This window comes from Somniosus microcephalus, chromosome 5 (genome assembly GCF_052327205.1).
Source record: "Somniosus microcephalus isolate GS21.2 chromosome 5, FLI_Smic_1.0, whole genome shotgun sequence".
NCBI classification, from domain to species: domain Eukaryota; kingdom Metazoa; phylum Chordata; class Chondrichthyes; order Squaliformes; family Somniosidae; genus Somniosus; species Somniosus microcephalus.
Window position 1 is genome coordinate 15,668,009 of NC_140991.1, and position 22,920 is coordinate 15,690,928.

The window sequence follows — 22,920 nt, forward strand, 5'->3', positions numbered from 1 at the left end:
CACTCGGAAAACGACCCGTTTATTCCAACTCTTTGCTTCCTGTCTGCCAACCAGTTCTCTATCGAAGTCAGTACCTTACCCCCAATCCCATGTGCTTTAACTTTGCATGCTAATCTCTTATGCGGGACCTTATCGAAAGCCTTCTGAAAGTCCAAATACACCACATCCACTGGTTCTCCCTTATCTATTCTACCAGTTACATCCTCAAAAATTCCAGTAGATTAGTCAAGCACGATTTACCTTTTGTAAATCCATGTTGACTTTGTCCGATCCTGTCACTGTTTTCCAAGTGCTCTACTATTACATCTTTTATAATGGACTCTAGCATTTTCCCCACTACCGATGTCAGGCTTACCGGTCTGTAATTCCCCGTTTTCTCTCTACCACCTTTTTTAAATAGTGGGGTTACATTAGCTATCCTCCAATCCGTGGGAACTGTGCCAGAGTCTATAGAATGTTGGAAGATGACCAGCAATACATCTACTATTTCTGGGGCCACTTCCTTAAGTACCCTAGGATGTAGATTATCAGGCCCTGGGGATTTATCGGCCTTCAATCCCGTCAATTTCCCTAACACCATTTCCCTACAAATACTGATCACTAATTACCAGATTTATTAAATTTGATTCACATTTTGCCGTGGTGGGACTCTCAAATCTGGATTGCTGGTCCAGGAGCATAAGCACTGCTCTAGATGGGATTCCTCCCATTTGGCCAGTGAACTAATGGGTGTTCTTAGTTGCACAGCCAGTGAGAAGATTGCTGGTTCTATTCCCTGGTAAAGTGTGAGGTTACATCCAGTTAATCGCCAACAGTTTCCCTGTGTTCACTTGGGAGCCCGTAAACTTTGACTGTTGCCAACATATGCCTCAGTTCTTTTGGTTTAGGTAAAGGGATGTGTCTCTACAATGAGAGGATGTGTAATCTATATCTGGCTATTTTGTGGTTCTTTCAATCATTTCATGTGGAAAAAATTTCTGTCTGCCTGGATTTCATACAGTTCACTTAAGTAGCTTTTAAAGTAGATGCTATTCTTTTCACTTAACAGAAATTGGTGAAATTCCATTTACGTAAATAAGGCAGGTTATTGTCCATGAATTGACTGATAAAGGATTCCTTCTGACTGAGCCGGGGGAGGCAAAACGTTTGAAATATTAATGAATGCAGCACTTGTCAGACGGATGTGTAATTTCCATTTATGGTCAAGTGTGAATTAGTTTAGTGGAAAATGCTGTACGGAAATATTGTTACAACCACAAATATTGTTTATTCACATGTGAAGATGGTAAGCATTTTGATTGCCTGATTACTTCAAAAAGGGTACATCTTTATAATTTAGGAACCTTCTAATGCTCTTGAGTTTTACTGTTCATCTTTGCTGTTAATATGTATGGAAGGTGTATACAACCTGGTGCCTACATATGCACCACCAGAATATGGCTAATAGTCAACTGTCCAATATATTTATTTTTAATTTGTACAAAGTAGTCTGAAGGTGGGATATTTTCCATCATCCGATTTGCCATTAAAAGTTGTCGGCATCTGCAGATGTGTCCAGTAAATAAATGACCACAATCGGGTAATGGACCTGTGTTACGCTGATCTCAACACAGCAGAGAATAAAGATGCAGGTTTCAGTCTGAAGTTACAGAAATTCATCCAACTGTTTGTACAACAGAAAGGTGTTAGGAGCAGTTGCGAAATGTAAGAGTTTGATTTGGAGATTTTTAGGGTTTCAGCATTTCTTGGTCACCTTATCAAAAGAAATTCTCCTTTTAATTTTAAAAGAATGATATATGCCAGCATATCTCCTATGATGGTGATTGCAGTGATTGAGTGTCACTGACTAATGGTGATTGAATAAGCAAAATTGTATTTTTATTACAAAATATTATGGGAGTATTATTATGTTTGTTTACCTGTACACTCAATTTCATGTTTTGCCTTTTTCAAAGTGTAGGATAGAGTGGAGGCATGTGGCGCAAGGAGGGGGAAGATCACTGGGGAGCGGGGTAATTGGAGAAGCGCTGGTTGCCGGCATGAAATAGGTGCAGGAAATGATCCCTGCGCCCGAAGGGATCAGCCCGAGAGGATTGGGTCTTACCATTTTATGGGAGGAGGTGAATGAGAATGAAGGCTGGAAACTTTCATGAATTCCCTCCGCTTGGAAATTTTAAAAGAGCACTGAGCTGGGAAGTCATAAAATCATAGAATGATTACAGCGCAGAAGGAGCCTGGCCGGATCTCTGCAAGAGCACTTCAGCTAGTCCCACTCCCCGCCCTTTTCCCCATAGCCCTGCAAATTTCTTTCCTTCAGATACTTATCCTTCACACTTCCCTGCATTAAATTCCATTCTCTGCTTATAATGCAACTGTCGACAATATGTGGAAACCCACATGCGGAAAGAAAGCTCCACAGCCAGAGGGAGGAAAGGTACGGGCACCCGGTGTGGAAAGGTACGGGCACCCGGTGTGGAAAGGTACGGGCACCCGGTGTGGAAAGGTACGGGCACCCGGTGTGGAAAGGTACGGGCACCCGGTGTGGAAAGGTACGGGCACCCGGTGTGGAAAGGTACGGGCACCCGGTGTGGAAAGGTACGGGCACCCGGTGTGGAATGTGGGAGCTGCAAGAGGCAGGAAGGAAGGAGAGGGAAAGTCTCCGTGCTAAGGTTCCTTTCTGTCCTGAATTCTTGGTTCCTGAATGCTTTGTATTTTAAAATGAGTTATATCTCCAGTGTACTTCAGCTCGACCAATTAATTAAAAGTTGAAGTCGTTGTTAAATGCAATCCTTTCAGGGATTCCTGATGCTCTGTTACGGTGTCTGTTCTGTTCTCTGCCCCAAACTAGGCCTTTCTACCTTGGTTGTGCTCTCCACTGGACTGGGGAAATCTTTTTGCTACCAGCTGCCTGCGTACCTGTATGGCAAGAGGTCAAAGTGCATCACCTTGGTGATTTCACCCCTTGTCTCACTGATGGACGACCAGGTGAGGTTTTCGGTTCCTCTTTCAGTTTTCTACACCCATTTTTTTTTGTTTAAAGAGTAGCCCTGGCTGTATTCTCAAATTTTAAAAAAAGGCACCTGTTAGTAACCCAAAAGTTACTAACTCCAGTTCTGTTCAAACCCATGACTGTTATAAAACAAATGATACCATGAAGTAGATTTCACCCCATGACCGGATGAGGTACCAGTCCCCTTTCAATTGCTTCAGTCACAGATCTAAGCTATGTGCATTCTGCATGAGGTAGTGTTACTGTCATCATTTATCCCTCAACCAACATCACTAAATGGATACAAAGGCAAAATACTGTGGATGCTGGACATCTGAAATATAAATACTCAACAGATCAAGCAGCATCTGTGGAGAGAGAAACAGAGTTAATGTTTCAGACCTTTCGTCAGAACTGGAAAATCTGGTCATTTATCTCATTACTGTTTGTGGGATCTTGCTGTGCACAAATTGGCTGCCGCGTTTCCTACATTACAGCAGAGACTGCACCTCAAAAGTACTTAGTTGGCTGTGATGCACTTTAAGATGTCCTGAGGCCATGAAAATGCTATATAAATGCACATTCATGTTTTCTTTACTGTGTATCAGATATGAGGGTATTTTATATTTCTCTAGGAAGGAACCACAGTGTACATTGTAAGAGTTGTTTGTGCTCTGTCAGATTATTGGTGTGAAACCACCTTACTTAGTGTATTTATTTTGTACCTTTTCTCCAGGTGTCCGGGCTCCCTTCCAATCTAAAGGCTGTTTGTATCCACTCCAGTATGACGAGGACACAGAGAGAAGCAGCTATTGCAAAGGTCAGATGGAGATTCAGTGGATAATTGTGGTCATTGAATGTGGAGGATGACAAGCTGATCTCATCGCAGCTGTTCTTGCACGTGCTTATAGAATCATACAAGACAGGAGGCCATTCGGCCCATCGCGCCTGTGCCAGCTCTTTGAAACCTATCCAATTAGTTTCACTCCCCTGCTCTTTCCCCATAGCCTGGTAAATTTTCCCCTTCAAGTAATTACCCAATTCCCTTTTGAAAGTTACGATTGAATCTGCTCCCACCGCCCTTTCAGGCAGTGCGCGAGTGATTTTATTTAATGGTATACTTCAGCATCTTGCATGGAAAGAATCCCTATTATTTCAGTCACTCTGTTGTATATGTGGATGTCAGTTTTACATTACAATCCAGAGAAAATGTTCATTTTTTTGGTACCGATGCCACCAACCAGTGCCATTTACAACTGAAAACATTTAGATCGGTGGCAATGCTGTCATCAGCATAGAGGCAAGTGGTGACTCCATTGCAATCCTTCTGAATACTGTCGCTGAGGCATTCTGAAGAGCAATATTATCAGCACTCCAAAAGCATTTGTTAGAAAATATGCTGATTCAAAAAAATACCTGGTGTTGGAATATGCTAAGGAGGAGGTTTGAGTCCCTAGTACAGCTAGGTAATTTCAAACGACCCCGTGCATGCTCTCTGTACAAATGATCACTTCTCAGAACCAATCCAAATACTTCTAATTCTTTTATATTTTGCTGCCTCATTCCTTTGGGCAGTGAAAACTTTTACTTCTGTCACAAATATGTTAGTTTTCCCTTTTGGAATTTCCTGATTTACAGTAAATATGGGGGTTGGCGGGGGGGGGTGTGGGGAGGTTGGGAGGTGAGAAAAGGTTAACTCCCTGCCTTAGCAAAGAAACACTTTTCCTAAACCTGTGTGGGTGTATCCTCGTTACTCTCCATAAGCATAGTTGCTGACCTCGCTGTGTTAAGGTATCTTCTTGGAGATCAGATTAATTAAGAAAGGGAAGATAGATTATGAAAGTAAACTAGCAAAAATATAAAAACAGATAGCAAGAGTTTCTACAGTTATATAAAAAGAAAAAGGGTGGCTAAAGTGAATGTTGGTCCCTTAGAGGACGAGACCGGGAAATTAGTAGTGGGGAACATGGAGATGGCAAATACGCTGAACAAATATTTTGTATCCGTCTTTACAGTAGAGGACACTAAAAATATCCCAACACTGGACAAACAGGGGGCTATGGGGGGGAGGAGCTAAACACGATTAAAATCACTAAGGAGATGGTACTCGGTAAGATAATGGGACTTAAGGCGGATAAATCCCCTGGACCTGATGGCTTATATCCTAGGGTCTTGAGAGAAGTAGCGGTAGGGATTGCGGATGCATTGGTAATTTTTCAAAACTCCCTGGATTCAGGAAAGGTCCCAGCAGATTGGAAAACTGCTAATGTAACGCCCTTATTTAAAAAGGGAGATAGACAAAAGGCTGGAAACTATAGACCAGTTAGCCTAACATCTGTGGTTGGTAAAATGTTGGAGTCCATTATTAAGGAAGCAGTAACAGGACATTTGGATAAGCATCATTTAATCGGACAGAGTCAGCATGGTTTTATGAAGGGGAAGTCATGTTTGAAAAATTTGCTCGCATTCTTTGAGGATGTAACAAACAGGGTGGATAAAGGGGAACCAGTGGATGTGGTGTATTTGGACTTCCAAAAGGCATTTGACAAGGTGCCACACAAGATTACTGCGCAAGATAAAAAATCACGGGATTGGGGGTAATATACTGGCATGGGTGGAAGATTGGCTATCTAACAGAAGGCAGAGAGTTGGGATAAATGGTTCATTCTCGGGTTGGCAATCAGTAACTAGTGGTGTTCCGCAGGGGTCAGTGCTGGGACCCCAACTCTTTACAATCTATATTAACGATTTGGAGGAGGGGACCAAGTGCAACGTATCCAAGTTTTCTGACGATACAAAGATGGGAGGGAAAGCAGTGAGTGAGGAGGACATAAAAAACCTGCAAAAGGACATAGACAGGCTAAGTGAGTGGGCAGAAATTTGGCAGATGGAATATAATGTTGGAAAGTGTGAGGTTATGCACTTTGGCAGAAAAAATCAAAGAGCAAGTTATTATCTAAATGGAAAGAAACTGCAAAGTGCTACAGTACAAAGGGATCTGGGGGTCCTGGTGCATGAAACACAGAAGGTTAGTATGCAGGTACAGCAGCTGATCAGGAAGGCCAATGGAATCTTGGCTTTTATTGCAAGGGGGATGGAGTATAAAAGCAGGGAAGTCTTGCTTCAGTTATACAGGGTACTGGTGAGGCCACACCTGGAATACTGCGTACAGTTTTGGTTTCCATATTTAAGAAAAGATATACTTGCTCTCGAGGCAGTTCAGAGAAGGTTCACTTGGTTGATTCCGGAGATGAGGGGGTTGATTTATGAGGAAAGGTTGAGTAGGTTGGGCCTCTACTCATTGGAATTCAGAAGAATGAGAGGCGATCTTATCGAAACATATAAGATTGTGAGGGGGCTTGATCCGGTGGATGCGGGGAGGATGTTTCCACTGATGGGTGAGACTAGAACTAGGGGGCATAATCTTAGAATAAGGGGCTGCCGTTTCAAAACTGAGATGAGGAGAAACTTCTTCACTCAGAGGGTAATAAATCTATGGCATTTGCTACCTCAGAGAGCTGTGGAAGCTGCGACATTAAATAAATTTAAAACAGAGATAGTTTCCTAGCTGATAAGGGAATTAGGGGTTACGGGGAGCGGGCAGGGAAGTGGACGTGAGTCTAGGTTCGGATCAGCCATGATCCTATTGAATGGCGGAGCAGGCCCGAGGGGCCGTATGGCCTACTCCTGCTCCTACTTCTTACGTTCTTATGTGGGACAGATCAGATGGAGAGTTGCCGTGGTGATTCTTGTCGTCTTATTTCTCAGCCCTTTGCTCCAGGTTATGTGGCTGGCCACTGCTTGGCACCTTCTTCTCTCTGTCCCAGTAATGAAGTAGTCCATGCCTGCATGCAGCAAGACCTGGACCATTGGCTTGTGCTAATAAGTGGCAAGTAACATTTGCGCCACACAAGTGCCAGGCAGTGACCATCTCCAACAAGAGATAGTCTAATGACCTCTCCATAACATTCAGTGGCATTACCAGTGTCTATAATCCCCAACCTTCAACATCATGGGGGGTCACCATTTACCAGAAACTCAGCTGGACCAGCTGTGGCTACAAGAGTAGGTCAGAGGCTGGGTGTTCTGCGGTGAGTGGCTCACCTCCTGACTCCCCAAAGCCTTTGCACCACCTACATGGCACAAGTCTGGAGTACTGTGGAGATGGAATACTCTCCACTTGCCTGGATGGGTGCAGCTGCAACAACACTCAAGAAACTCGGCACCATCCAGGACAAATAAGTCCACTTGATCAGTACCCCATCCACCACCTTAAACATCTACTTCCTCCACCACCGGAGCACCGTGACTGTGGTGTGCACTCTCCACAGGATGCACTGCAGCAACTTCACAAGGCTTCTTCGACAGCACCTGGATGGTTGGTAGGAAGAGGGGTGTGATGTTGAGGTGAATGACCAAGTTGCTGCCGAGCAGAGGAGGCTTTACCTTACCTGAGAATGCTCAGCGCTGGCACTGGGTGCCATCGTGCTGAATTCTTTCACCTTGATGAACACAGAATGCACTCCCAGCAGGTGAATTAAAACAAACCGGATGGCAGTAAGAAACTTTTGTTTTGAATTTAATAGGACGTCATTTCAGATTTCCTCCAATTCATGTGTTCACCTTTGAGTCCACAGGTGAAAGAGGGGAAGGTGCATGTTCTGCTGCTCTCCCCAGAAGCGCTCGTTGGTGGTGGCCGGGCCGGATCGAGCTGTCTCCCGCCTGCACACGAGCTTCCCCCGGTGGCTTTCGCTTGTATCGATGAGGCGCACTGCGTCTCGGAATGGTCGCACAACTTCAGACCGTGCTACCTCCGTCTGTGCAAGGTAAGGGAGGAGCAGCTCACTGCAGCTATGATCAGAAGGGAAACCATCTGAATTCAAATTAGGCATCTAACCACTTTATGTTCAGATTTCTATTTCTGCCCTCCTCCTGAAAATGCTTGCTGGGAGTGTATGACCTTTGCCCATTCTTCAAGTGGGACAATGTTGGCCTTGCCCAGTTTCCGCCCTAACGCATTTCCCAGAAGGACTCACTGGCTGGCAATAAGCAGTGGAAACCCTGGACGATTCCCACCACCTGCTGCCAGTTGTAGGCTCCTCAGTGCTGCCCCTGGCTGCGATGAGCCAACATGACACAGACCTAATGGCCCAGAAATTCGGGTCCTCACGGGTGAGTGCGCGCTGGGTACTCACGCGTAGGCCCAACGAAGGTGCTGGTTCCGTGCATGCACTGCGCATGTGCGGGAAACCGGAACTTCGTTCCCTTAAAGGAAGAGGTTCACAGGTCGAACGCGTGCGCCGGAGAGGCAGCGCGTGCGCCTGGAACTTATGTTTATTTTGCAGGTTTCTCCGGGAGGGTAAGTCTCCAGGAGCTACGCTTGTAAAAAGCAGTCGCAAGGCCTGCTTTTAACAAGTTAAGTGGTGAATTAAGTAAAATTAAAACATTTTTTTCACAGGTTTATTATTTTTAAATACTTTAAAGAAAGGTAAGTTTATTTTTAACCCCGTTAGAAACTGTAATTAATTTTTTCAAAAATGTAAATTATTGTTTAAAATAGTTATTTTATGTAATTTATAGTTATTTTAAAAATGTGATTTTTTAAAATTTATTTGAAGTTTGAGTTATGTTTTGGGGCTGAATTGTATTTATAATTTTGACAGCTCTTCCTGTCAAATTTATGAATGGGCATTCCCTGCTACAATTAGCTCTTCATGGCCCACGTGATCCCAGGGGACGCTTCGAACTAACTGCGCCCCTGGGATACGTAAGCACTGCACGCCGGCAGTTGGAGGAGGCCCAGGATCGGAATCCCACGCGGGCCCACAGCTTAACGGCCGGCGCGCTAAGTAAGTGCAGGTCGGAGGCTTGCACCCGCGGGAAGCCCCCGACCCGAATTTCTGGGTCATTATGAACCTATGATTTTTCTGAACAGACAACACACTTTCCTAAATAAATTATTAATCATAAAACCTAACAGAATGTTGTCCTTTATCTGAAAAGGTTTTGGAATACAGAAATACTTCAATTATATAAAGCCTTGGTTAGACCCCATCTGGCGTACTGTGTTCAGTTTTGGGTACCGAACCTCAGGAAAGATACATCAACCTTGGATAGGATACAGCATATTCACTAGAATTATACCAGGGATTAAAGGGTGAAATTATGAGGACAGGTTGGATTAAACATGGCTTGTATACCCTTGAGTTTGGAAGATTGAGGGGGTGATCCGATCGAGGTCTTTAATGTGATAAAGGGACTTGATAGGGTAGATAAAGAGAAACCATTTCCTCCGGTGGGGGAACCCAGAACAAGGGGCCATAATCTTAAGATTAGTGCTCGGCCGTTCAGGAGTGAAATCAGGAAGCACTTCTTCACACAAAGTGTAGTGGATATCTGGAACTCTCTTCCCCCAAAAGGCTGTGGGTTCTGGGTCAATTGAAAGTTTTAAGACTGAGAACGATAGATCTTTGTTCGGTAAGGGTGTTAAGGGATATGGAGCCAAGGCGGATAAATGGAGTTAAGATACAAATCAGCCATGATCTAATGAAATGGCGGAACAGGCTCAAGAGGGAGATGGGGTTGGGGGGAGAGAAAGAGTTAAAATTGACCCCTCAGTATCTGGAGAGACAAAAAATAATGGACACTTGGGTGAGGTATCATAGGATAGCCAGTGCCAATGGAACTGAACCCAATCATAAGTTAGCACCTTCAGGGAATGAGGAAAAAAAATAAAGATGTGTGTTAAAGTCACTCACTGAAGACTATTGCCTGCTGTTGTCAGTTAGGCAGCAGGCTAATTAAAACTCTCTTTTCTCGGTTATGACTGGTCTTTAACCAGTGGATTAACATTCACTTTAAATTATGTACATCGGTAACACTAGAAAGCAATTTTTAGCTTTTTAATATTTTTGTTCCTCGGCACATGTATTTTGTGTCTGATCTGCAGGTCCTGAAGGAACGTTTGGGAGTGAAGTGCCTGCTGGGATTGACGGCCACTGCCACACTAGCAACAGCCCAGAACATCGCACATCACCTCGGGATCCAGGAGGTAGAAGGGATAGCTGTACGTTCTGCGGATGTGCCAGCCAATTTGTTCCTCAGTGTGTCTACAGACAGAGACCGAGACCAGGTAAAGGCCTGTACTGGCTGTTAATAGCACACTGTAGGAGGGAAGAGAACAACTCGTAATCTGGTGGTTCGAGTACAACAGCCCCATTCTAAAATAAAAGCTGGTCCTATAGGCAGGAGGACATACAACTGATACTTTCCTCCGAAAGCGACCAATTTTTCAGCATGTCACCTCTTCGGGTTGTGTTTTATACCAGTGTACTGGCTTTCGGTAAATTCTTTAACTGTGTTCTCGCCCTAGGCCCTTGTAGCTTTGATCCGAGGCGACCGGTTTGCCTCCTTAGATTCCATTATTGTCTACTGCACCCGGCGAGAGGAGACGACCCGCATCGCAGCCCTGCTTCGCACGTGCCTTCAGGGAGTAACGCTGAAGGAGCCACCATTACAACCGAACAAGGAGGAGGAGATGCCTGAAGAAATCCTAGCAAAAAGAAAGAAAGCCCTGGGTAAGGCTCCTATGTTGCAGGAGCGCGAGATCCGAGGAAAACTGCACAAACTTAGATTTTGAAATTATGTTGTTTCTTTGGGATAGAAATTGGAATGCATTGTGCCCGATGTTTGGGTGCAAAATGGACACAAAGCATACCAATTTAGCAGTGTGATGGCCTGCGCCCAATCTGTGCAGGTGTGGTCCCACTGCTAAATTCGTGGGGCCCTTTGTTTAGGCTTCTCAGATGGGCACCTAAAACAGGCATTGGACCCCAACGCCTGTTTAAAGACCCCATCGAGAAATTTGTTGGCAATGAGTGGGGCAGAGAAAGGAGACGTGGCTGATATCTAGTGTCAGAGGACTGAGTTATGAGGATAGGGTCAGCCTGGAAAGGAAAGAATGCGAGAGGACCATTCATAGGTATTTAAAATACCAAGTGGAATCAATTCATCTGGAGCACTATTCCAAGTTAAACTTGCATGGTACGACAAAGAGACACAGGTTTAAACTCATAAAAGACCCAGTTCAACACTGATGTCGGGAAGCGCGACACACAGAAGAGTGACAAATAACTGGAATGCTGGTTAAGGTAGTGGAAGCAAAGTCTCTGGAATCATTGAAGAGGCAGTTCAGTGTTTTAATGGGTGGGGAGTGGGGAAGAATAGGATCAGCTGGACGGGCTTTCTACTTAACCTTTGCGACAGACTTGCGTACTTAGCAGCAAAGGTCACTCAATTATATTCATTCCCTCCTTAGTCCTGAGGCCAGTTGTAGCACTCGTGCTGCCACTCTTCCGGAGATCAGTTAAACCAGTACCAGCTGGGGATTGAACTGGTCTGTGTGACTCAGTGCCAATCCTGGGCAGTGTATTCGACAACTCGAACAATTGGGAGGCTTAAATAAAAGTTTTTTTTTTTAAGTTGCCTTTGATGACATTAGAAAAGTATGTTCACACACATGATTTTTGTTCTTGGGTGGGGGTGGGGAGGGAAGGCTCTATACAGGCGATTTTCTTTTAAACTTTTTTTTTTTAAAAACAGCTAAAAAGAAAGTGAGGCGGCCTTTAAAGTGGATTGCTGATTGCTACCATGCTGGGATGTCAGCTGGTGAGCGAAGGAGAATCCAGAACAACTTCATGAGTGGTCAGCTGCGTATTGTGGTGGCAACGGTAGCGTTTGGCATGGGATTGGATAAGTCAGATGTCCGTGGAATCGTGCACTACAATATGCCAAAGGGCTTTGAGAGCTACGTGCAAGAGATCGGCCGCGCTGGGAGAGATGGGAAGCCAGCCCATTGCCATCTCTTCCTCGACCCGGAGGTGAGGATAAACCTGTTTGTATTATTTGCTTTCTTTTCTGAAATCTTCTCCTCTCCCTCCTTCTGAAAGCAATCACTGTCTCGCTGAGGCATGCGCCCTTGGGTGGCAGTAATCTAAGTGGCCACTATTTGGATTTACTGGAATGGTACCAGGGATGAGGGACTTCAGTTATGTGTTGAGACTAGATAAACTGGGATTGTTCTCCTTAGAGCAGCGACGGTTATGGGGAGATTTAATAGAATCAAAGTCGTGAAGGGTTTTGATAGAGTAAATAAGGAGAAAGTGTTTCCACTGGCAATCACATAGATTTAATATAATTAGCAAAAGAACCAGAGGAGAGTTGAGAATTTTTTTTTTACGCAGCGAGTCGTTATGATCTGGAATGCACTGCCTGAAAGGGCGGTGGACGCAGATTCAATAGTAACTTTCAAAAGGGAATTGGATAAATACTTGAAAAGGAAAAAAATTGCAGAGCTATGGGGAAGAACAGGGCAGTGGGGCGAACTGGATGGTTCTTTCAAAGAGCCGGCACAGGCACGATGGGCCAAATGGTCGTCTCCTGTGCTGTATGATTCTATTCACCTGTGAAACTTAACACTGGGTGTGGATAGACTATTTTACTGTAGAGGACATTGCCGCAGAGTCTGATCCTACTGTTATCTGAAATCAAACTGGCACACTTCCAACAGGTGAAACATGAAGGTGATCGGGAGCAAGAAAGCTACCTTTTTTTCATTCTCTTCCCCCTCCCCGAGAACACTGGACACTCGAGCCAATTGTAATGCCACTATTTCTGCCCCAATTGAGATCAACTAAGTCAGAAATCAAGCAGGAATCAAACCTCCGAGCTGGTGTCTACCTGCAAGTTCTTAGGGGAGCCAAACATCTCTGTCCAAAAACTAAAATTTAAAAAACATTTTCCAAATTTCTCCCTCCCTGTTTTTGAAGATGTTGATTGATGCAATGTTATACTTGCATGGTACCACCAGCCCTCAGATAAGAACATAAGAAACAGGAGCAGGAGTAGGCCATTTGGACCTTCCAGCCTGCTCCACCATTCAATAAGATCATGGCTGACCTTCTACCTCATCTCCACCTTTCTGCACTATCCCCATATCCTTTGATTCCCTTAATATTCAAAAATCTATCGATCTCTGTCTTGAATATACTCAACGACTGAGCCTCCACAGCCCTCTGGGGTAGAGAATTCCAAAGATTCACCACCCTCTGAGTGAATAAATCTCTCCTCATCAGTCCTAAATGGCCGACCCCTTATTCTGAGACTGTGACCCCTGGTTCTAGACTCCCCAGCCAGGGGAAACATCCACCCTGCATCTACCCTGTCAAATCCTGTAAGAATTTTATATGTTTCAATGAGATCACCTCTCATTCTTCTAAACTCTAGAGAATATAGGCCTAGTCTACTCAATCTCTCCTCATAGGACAGTCCCCCCATCCCAGAAATCAGTCTGGTAAATCTTTGTTGCACTCCCTCTATGGCAAGTATATCCATCCTTAGGTAAGGAGACCAAAACTGTCCACAATACTCCAGGTGTGGTCTCACCAGGGCCCTATATATTGGCAGTAAGATGTATTTACTCTTATACTCAAATCCTCTTGTAATAAAGGCCAACATATCATTTGCTTTCCTAATTGCTTGCTGTACCTGCATGTTAACTTTCAGTGATTTGTGTACAAGGATACCCAGGTCCCGTTGTACATCAACATTTCCCAATCTCTCTCCATTTAAAAAATATTCAGTTTTTCTATTTTTCCTACCAAAGTGCATAACTTCACATTTCTCCACATTATATTCCATTTGCCATGTTCTTGCCCACTCACTTAGCCTGTCTATATCCCCTCGAAGCCTCTTTGCATCCTCCTCACAACTTACATTCCCACCCAGCTTTGTATCATCAGCAAACTTGGATATATTACATTTGGTCCCCTCATCCAAATCATTGATATAGATTGTGAATAGCTGAGGCCCAAGCACTGATCCTTGCGGTACCCCACTAGTTTTAGCCTGTCAACCCGAAAATGACTCGTTTATTCCTACTCTCAGTTTTCTGTCCATTAACCAATCCTCAATCCATGCAAGTATATTACCCCCAATCCTATGAGCCCTAATTTTGTTTAATAACCTCTTGTGTGTCACCTTATCGAATGCCTTCTGAAAATCCAAATACACCACATCCACTGGTTCCCCCATATCTATTCTGCTAGTTACAACCTCAAAAAACTCTAACAGATTCATCAAACACGATTTCCCTTTCATAAATCCGTGTTGACTCTGCCCAATCCTATTATTATTTTCTAAGTGCCCTGTTACCACGTCCTTAATAATAGATTCTAGCATTTTCCCTGCTACTGGTGTCAGGCTAACTGGTCTGTAGTTCCCCGTTTTCTCTCTCCCTCCTTTCTTAAATAGTGGGGTTACATTTGCTACCTTCCAATCTCACCCAAGTGACTGTGCTTCATGTGTGACCTTATCCAGCAAATGTTGGCAAACTATTTCACAGTGGGGGCATCACAGTTGAGCACCCTGTCTTAACCTGAAGCACACTAGAACCCTAAGGGTAACTGGCAAACTAGACTTAATGAGGCTAGGGTTTAATCAAAGGGTTTAGATGACATGACTTTTATATCTGTCAATATATCTATTAATATATATTAAAAATCTCGTGTCTATGTGCACTTATGTTATATGTTATAATGGAAACTGCCTATGAAAGCTTCTTATGCTGGCACTAGTGGGAGTGTGTAATTACAGTTTGACAAGAATACATAGGCAGCTTCCATTACGTGTGGACATAGGATTTATGATGGAAGTAAAAAAAGACCAAATGCATGACTTTAAAATAGGGATTGAATTATGCCCGATTGCCCTGATCCAATTATCGCCAGCCCATTACACACGGGGAAATCAATGCCTTTACATGGTGAGAGAGTGGGGAAGAGAGTAGAAAGAAACGTTAATTACAAAAAGAGACCGCTTAAATGTAATTATGTCCACGTATCTGCAAAAGCAAGTACAGCACACTTATATTGAGCTCCTAGCAGAGAACTAAATGTTACATCAACTTAATATTCTAAACTTAAAGCCCAGAGAAAAAATAAAGTAAGGCATTGAAATAATGGTTATTATGGTAATCTAATTTTCTGGGCAGCCAATCTTAAAATATAAAATTGATCTACAGCATGAATGTTTTCTATCTTTAATAAATAAAATGCTCATGTGAATCGAGTTTATTTTCTGTTTTCTAACGACAATATAATCACAAGTACGATTGCAAAAACGACAGTATAATCACAATGTACTTTACCAAATAGTTCTGTGGAATTTTTGTTTCATGACATTATACTCCTACTGAAGCACAGATGGTTACAAAGCTTGTCTTCCCCAAGTATTAGCTTTAACTCGCCGAGAACCGAGCACCATTTGATTTACAAATAGTCCTTCCTTATCACATCCAATCAAGAAACCTGTAAGCTTAAAACCGTGTTAAATGTTGCAGCGCCCATCTTACTGATCCACACTACTTCTGCCAAAATTCTTCCCCCGAAGGGCGAGGTTTGCGATGCATCTTACAGCGCTGGTTGACACTTTGTGGCACAGCCCGGCATTGGCGATGTACTGAGCGGCCAGACTGTGAAGTCTTTCAGCGCCGAAGGTGTTAAAATGACCGGGCAGCACTTTGCGGACGAGGCCGCTGTCCACCAGGCCCATGAGCTCTCTGCAGCTCTGGCTGTAGTCACTGATGCTGCTGTAAGGGAGCCAGTCGATCATGGCTCCCTCGTACGCCACATCGCCGCTGAAGAGGAGGCCGTGCTGCCGGTCGTGGAGGCAGATGCTGCCTCTGGAGTGGCCGGGCATGTGGAGCACGGCGAGCTGCCGGTCTCCCAGGCTGATGATGTCCCCGTCGTCCAGTATCTGGGCCGGCTGCACGGCCCGCACCCTGTAGCCGCCGGCCCTCCAGCCCGGCTCGGGCCGCCGGCTGATCTCGCCGTCGCTCAGCCAGGTCACCGCCTCGAAGTTGTCTCCCCGCGACAAGGCGCCCGCCTCGGCCCGGTGCACGGCCACCCGGTCGAAGTGGTGCAGGCCGCCCGAGTGGTCGAAGTGGACGTGGGTGGCGACGGCCAGCAGCGGCCTGGAGCCGGCCAGGCCCGACTCCCGCAGGTAGGCGGGCAGGCTGCGCAGGCCCAGGCCGGCGTCCACCACCAGGTCCCGGTGCGAGCCCTGCAGCAGCCACATGTTGGCGCGGTTCCCCGACTCGAAGAAGCGCTCTCGGATCAGGTACAGCCCGTCCGCCACCTCCTGCCGCCAGAACCAGTCCTGGTCCGACCCCATCCCGGCCTCCGCACAGGACACTGGCTTCCCAACCCTCCCGGATTACCCTGCACCAATTCAACGCTAATCTCCAGGGCACTGCTGCCAGCAACCCAGGAGAACAATCAGAGGTTTTTTTTAAAAGTGTATTTTCTTTGAATACTTTTAATTATTAAAAAGTCAAGAATCATCCAATTGGGTAATTAAAGAAAAAACAAAAGCAAAATACCGCGGATGCTGGAAATCTGAAATAAAAACAGAAAATGCTGGAAATACTCAACAGGCCAGGCAGCATCTGTGGAGAGAGAAACCGAGTTAACATTTCAGGTCGATGATGCTTCAGAACTGACGAAGGGCCTGAAACGTCAACTCAGTTTCTCTCTCCACAGCAGGAAACTTTTTTTATCCGGCACCGATGGGACCGGCGTGCTGCCGATTGATCAAAAAGTCCGGATTACAGAGAGGTATACTTACTAAGGTACGAGAGCCCCGTACACGGCCACAGGTGCAGGAACCCCAGTTACACGGCCACAGATCCAGGAGTCCCTGTTGCACGGCAACAGGTACAGGAACCCCGGTTACACGGCCACTAATATAAGGTAAAACTTACTTGAACCTACTCCTGAATTTTGCCGGTTGAGAGATTTCCGGTTAATTTAGGTGCTGGTTAAAAGAGTCTGCTTGCCTTCCAATTCTTGGGGGAGGGCGGTAAGCTGCCAGGGTGGACGTTTCAGGCGACCGATGGCGGAAGTGTGAGGGTGGGGCGTTTGGAGGCAATGATCCCATTAAGCTCCGCGGCCGCGCTGCAGTCTGGAGGTCCCGCGCAGGCCGCTCAGTGGCTTTACAGTGGAAAACCACGCATGTGTGGATATTTGAATGGGCTGCACAGCCCGTTAAAGGGGACTGCGCACCCAAAAACATTAGCGGGAACATTGGCTAGAGGCGGGAAGTGGCATGGTGAAACGTCTAGGAGTACGTCCAACCAGAGTTGGCAACCCTAACCACGTGTGTTTGTGTATTTGAGTAAAATGTTTACATAATGGTTTAGATGTATAACATTCTAAAATATTTGGGCATTCTCATCCTGCACACACACGTCTTTTTCGCAATTTAAGTTTTAACTAGCATCCTTCGTTATCTGTTTGGTTCTGGGGTTTTTTTCTGCTCAGGGCGGAGATATGAATGAGCTACGACGTCACATCTATTCCGACACCGTGGATTATTACACCGTCAAGAAACTGGTACAGAAAGTATTCCCGCCCTGCAAGTGCTGTGAAATTCATCAGAAACAGCAGGAAATCATCAGTGTAAGTCACAAAACTTGCTTTTCCAAAAATAGGTGATTTTTCCTGTTCATTTTAATCGTTAGCAATACTAGCTGGCTTTGATGTATTGTCCAGTGCAACACTAAGTCATAGTTAAGTTTTTATATCCAATTTAAAAACCTGGGGTGTTTTGGGTGTTTATCAGTTTTTATTTTTATGAAATATTGGGGGAAAGATTAGAGCCCAAAAAGACCGTTGAAGATTGGTTAAAATCAGTTTTTTATTTTAAGCATCATTGAACCTCAAGAATCAACCAAGTGACCAAAATGACTTGGTTAATGATGGAGCAGCTCACAATTGCAGTTTATGGATGCCACTTTTATGACATCAATAACAGTTCCAAAAATAGAAACATAGAAGATAGGAGCAGGAGTCGGCCATTCGGCCCTTCGAGCCTGCTCCGCCATTCAGTGAGATCATGGCTGATCATTCAAATTCAGTACCCTGTCCCTGCCTTCTCCCCATATCCCTTGATCCCTTTAGCCTTAAGAAATATATCCAACTCTTTCTTGAATATATTTAATGAACTGGCCTCCACCGCCCTCTGTGGCAGAGAATTCCACAGGTTCACCACTCTCTGGGTGAAGAAATTCCTCCTCATTTCAGTCCTAAATGTCCTACCCCTTATCCTTAGACTATGACCCCTGGTTCTGGACTCCCCGACCATCGGGAACATCCTTCCAGCATCTAGTCTGTCCAAGCCTGACAGAATTTTATAGGTTTCGATGAGATCCCCTCTCAATCTTCTAAACTCCAGTGAGTATAAGCCCAATCGACACAATCTCTCCTCATACGTCATTCCTGCCATCCCAGGTATCAGCCTGGTGAATCTTCGCTGCACTCCTTCCATGGCAAGAACGTCCTTCCTCAGATAAGGCGACCAAAACTGCACACGATACTCAAGGTGCGGTCTCACCAAGGCCCTGTACAACTGTAGCAAGACATCCTTGTTCCTGTACTCGAACCCACTTGCTACGAAGGCCAACATGCCATTTGCCTTCTTAACCGCCTGCTGCACCTGCATGCTTACCTTCAGCGACTGGTGCACAAGAACACCCAGGTCTCTTTGCACTTCCCCTTCTCCCAATCTATTGCCATTCAAATACTAATGTGCCTTCCTGTATTTGCCACCAAAGTGGATAACCTTACATTTATCCACATTATAGTGCATTTGCCATGTTTCTGCCCAATCACCTAACCTGTCCAAATTGTACTGGAGTTTCATGACATCCTCCTCACAGCATACCTTCCCACCCGGCTGTGTGTGGTCTGCAAATTTGGAGATATTACATCCAATTCCCTCGTCCAGATCATTAATATATATTGTGAACAGCTGGGGTCCTAGGACCGATCCTTGCGGTACCCCACTAGTCACTGCCTGCCACTCGGAAAATGACCCGTTTATTCCAACTCTTTGCTTTCTGTCCGCCAACCAGTTCCCTATCCAAGTCAATACCTTGCCCCCAATCCCATGTGCCTTAATTTTGCACGCTAATCTCTTATGCGGGACCTTATCGAAAGCCTTCTGAAAGTCCAAATACACCACATCCACTGGTTCTCCCTTATCTATTTTACCAGTTACATCCTCAAAAAGTTCCAGTAGATTAGTCAAGCATGATTTACCTTTTGTAAATCCATGTTGACTTTCTCCGATCCGGTCACTGCTTTCCAAGTGCTCTGCTATTACATCTTTTATAATCGACTCTAGCATTTTCCCCACTACCGATGTCAGGCTTACCGGTCTATAATTCCCCGCTTTTTCTCTGCCACCTTTTTTGAATAGTGGGGTAACATTAGCTACCCTCCAATCCATGGGTACTGTTCCAGAGTCTATTGAGTTCTGGAAGATGACCAGCAATACATCTACTATTTCTAGGGCCACTTCCTTAAGTACCCTGGGATGTAGATTATCAGGCCCTGGGGATTTATCGGCCTTCAGTCTCATCAATTTTCCGAACACCATTTCCCTACAAATACTGATTTCTTTCAGTTCCTCCCTTTCATCAGACCCTATGTTCCCCGGCGTCTCTGGGAGGTTATTTGTGTCCTCCTTTGTGAAGACAGAACCAAAATATGTATTTAGTTGGTCTGCCATTTCTTTGTTCCCCACTATAAATTCCCCTGATTCTGACTGCAAGGGACCTACGCTTGACTTCACCAATCTTTTTCTCTTCACATATCTATAAAAGCTTTTACAGTCAGTTTTTATGTTCCCTGAAAGCTTACTCTCATTCTATTTTCCCTTTCTTAATTAATCCCTTTGTCCTCCTTTGTTGAATCCTGAACTGCTCCCAATCCTCTGGATTATTGCTTTTTCTGGCCAATTTGTATGTCCTCTCCTTGGATCTTATGCTATCCCTAATTTCCCTTGTTACCCACGGTTGAGTCACCTTTTTTGTTTTATTTTTGTGCCAAACTGGGATGAACAACTTCTGTAGTTCATCCATTCGGTCTTTGAATGTTTGCCATTGCCTATCCACCGTCACCCCTTTGAGTGCCATTCCCCAATCAATCCTACCCAACTCGCTCCTCAGACCATCGTAGTTTCCTTTATTTAAATTGAGGACCCTTGTTTCTGAGTCAACTACTTCATTCTCCATCTTAATGAAGAATTCGATCATATTATGATCGCTCCGACCCAAGAGGCCTCGTACAACAAGATTGCTAATTAATCCTTTCTCGTTACATAATACCCAGTCTAAGATGGCCTGATCTCTGGTTGGTTCCTCGACATATTGGTCCAGGAAACCATCCCGTAAACACTCCAGGAATTCCTCCTCCACAGTATTGTTACCAATTTGGTTAGCCCAATCTATATGTAGATTAAAGTCACCCATGATGACTGCTGTGGCTTTATTGCACGCTTCTTTAATTTCCCTTTTAATGCCACCCCCAACCTCCGCCTTACTGTTAGGAGGTCTATATACCACTTCCACTAATGTTTTTTTCCCCTTCGTATTTCTCAATTCTACCCATACAGATTCCACATCATCAGAGCTAATATCCTTCATTACAATTGTGTTAATCCCTTCTTTAACCAGTAATGCTACCCCACCTCCCTTTCCTTTTTGCCTATCTTTCCTGAATATCAAATACCCCTGGATGTTGAGTTCCCAGTCTTGGCCATCCTTGAGCCACGTTTCCGTAATCTCAACCAAATCATATTCGTTTACCTCTATTTGCGCAGCCAATTCATCCACCTTATTACAAATGCTCCTCGCATTAAGACACAAAGCCTTCAGGCTTGTTTTTTTAACGCTCTTAGACCTATTAGAATTATTATTTACTGTGGCCATGTTTGATTTAAACCGTTGATTTCTCTGACTGCCACTTTTGTTTTTCTCCTTCCTATCTTTTGCTTTTATCCTTGTTTCCCTTTCCTCTGTCTCCCTGCTCAGGTTCCCAACCCCCTTCCATTTTAGTTTAAACCCTCCCCCACAGCACTAGCAAACAAACCCCCTAGGACATCGGTTCCAGCCCTGCCAGTAATGCAATTTAAGACCATAGTGGAATCAATAAAATAGAGACCAAATAAAGGTTGTAGTAGAGAGACAATTTGGAAGCTGAGGGTGAGGGTCTTGTGTCCTGATTTCCCAGAATTGTACGCTGTTTTAGCCCATTCAATTTATACTGTAAATGCCAACAGTGGCAGAAGGTAAGAGTTCTGATTATTTTCTCCCACTGACAGTGTGGGGCTATAGCGGATGATGAGATGATGGAGATCCCTGATCCGTCTGAGGAAACGTCCCCTGAGGAGGCTCAGCCCCTCGAAGAATTCGACGGGAGTTCTCCGAGGATCTGCCACAGGCACGAGAGGGCAATGCCAATTCAGACAACCGTAGAAATGTTGGATATCCGAGAGGAAGGTAAGCGGCCGTGCTTATTGTCCCAGTGCCAACTTTCCTGGGGTCGGATATCTGTGCTTAAAAACGTTCAATTGTTTTATATTTAATATGAAAGGAAACTGAACTTAACAAAAAAGTGCTGATTGTGAGCAGTATTTTTCACTGGTGATCTAACCTTTGTAATGCCCGTGCTCTTGTGGTGCTGACCAGGTAACAAGGGGAAAGTGGTGTTTGACGGGATGTCGGTTCTGTACGGCTGGTTCTAACACTCCTGCACACTTTTTACTTGCAGGAATTGAGACTTTGCTCTGTTACCTGGAGCTGCACCCTCAGCACTGGGTGGAGTTGATGCACCCAACCTTTTCAACCTGTCGCCTCACATGTTACAGCGGACCCATGCAGCTAAGAACCACGGCTAGAAGGTAAATGTTGTGCCCACTGTAGTTGGGTCACTGTGGTTGATGGTAAAGGCCTCTGTGGTGTAACCATTAGCAGAAAGGCTTTCACTGCAGAGTTGAGTGTCGTCCGTTGAAAAAGGAACACGTGAGAGTACCTCACAATAAAAGGTGAGCATTTTGTTTCAGAGTCGCACAGATGGTAGGTTGTGATGAACATGACTGGTTAAAATTCGATCGCCACAAACATGTTAAGGCTGGAAATTGTTACTTTGTGAGGCAGCGAAGTATATAAAGCAACGTGCCATGTCATGAGTGGAGCCGTGCAGAGGAAGTTTTACTGTGCTCTAGTCCATACCCAACTTGTGTTGGTGGGGGACAAAATATCTTTTTCACTTCAATTCATAACTGTTTTCAACAACAACTGGCATTTATATAGAGCCTTTAAGTAGTAAAACGTCCCAAGGTGTCCAAGGTTTACTTCACTGCTTTCTTGCTGCACCTGGTCCATTGTGGCCTCTTGCAGCTCCTCCCCATTCCATCGACTGACACCTCATCTATACCAAAGAGTGAATTCTGCGCCATTCTCAGACTCGTTTCCTTTAGTTGAAGCTGGAGTAACTATTTTTGTGATAATAGGCCCCAAGTTTCCAGGGTCCCCGCTCCACTGCCATAAGTGTGACTCCTGACTATCTGCAGCAGATGACATTGACCCCCATCTCAAATCCCAGGGGCTGGGGTCCCTCGCCTACAGCAGCACCTTCCCTGTAGAAGCCCTGAGAATCGTAATGTCATCCTGCAGCTCTGACTAGGGGAGCCAGTGGCCATTTACAGGCCAATGGGGACATTTTCAAACAAATGTAGTTACATCCCAAAGACGCATCTTATGGCCACAATTGGGTATTCAGTCTCCCGGGGATCAATTACTGCTCCTCCCTCAACCTTTTGGAGCCAGCTTTTAAAAGGCATGGCTTCTGCAGGTTCTAACAAGGTTGTAATGGGTGGAATTCCCGAGGTAGCCCAGGAACACCCTACACACTCTGTCTAGACAAAAGAAGAACAGGCGGAAATCTTGTTTACCCTCTGCCAATCACAGTTTGGGACAGAGCCTAAATGGCACGGAAGCTAGGCAGATCCAGGGTCCCACCGCAAATTCT

General features: G+C 44.9%; 2 protein-coding genes across 2 annotated transcripts in view; one reads left to right on the top strand and one right to left on the bottom strand.

Annotated features, from left to right (window-relative positions):
• recql4 (RecQ helicase-like 4) overlaps window positions 1-22,920 on the top strand; it is a 49,718-nt gene that overhangs the window by 20,951 nt on the left and 5,847 nt on the right. Inside the window, exons 7-15 of the mRNA XM_085987357.1 lie at window positions 2,849-2,985; window positions 3,726-3,809; window positions 7,627-7,815; window positions 9,939-10,121; window positions 10,362-10,566; window positions 11,591-11,868; window positions 17,368-17,505; window positions 21,212-21,389; window positions 21,661-21,790. Coding sequence (XP_085843483.1) covers window positions 2,849-2,985; window positions 3,726-3,809; window positions 7,627-7,815; window positions 9,939-10,121; window positions 10,362-10,566; window positions 11,591-11,868; window positions 17,368-17,505; window positions 21,212-21,389; window positions 21,661-21,790 — 1,522 coding nt within the window. The remainder of the gene's footprint in view (window positions 1-2,848; window positions 2,986-3,725; window positions 3,810-7,626; window positions 7,816-9,938; window positions 10,122-10,361; window positions 10,567-11,590; window positions 11,869-17,367; window positions 17,506-21,211; window positions 21,390-21,660; window positions 21,791-22,920) is intronic.
• Window positions 15,103-16,521, bottom strand: LOC147116909 (acyl-coenzyme A thioesterase MBLAC2-like). Its single transcript, XM_085987358.1, has one exon. The coding sequence runs from the start codon at window positions 16,217-16,219 to the stop codon at window positions 15,395-15,397; it is 825 nt and encodes a 274-aa protein (XP_085843484.1). The 5' UTR covers window positions 16,220-16,521; the 3' UTR covers window positions 15,103-15,394.

Bases quoted from the DNA above. Each gene is read 5' to 3' on its own strand.
- LOC147116909 (XM_085987358.1), bottom strand. From the start codon at position 16,219: ATGGGGTCGGACCAGGACTGGTTCTGGCGGCAGGAGGTGGCGGACGGG.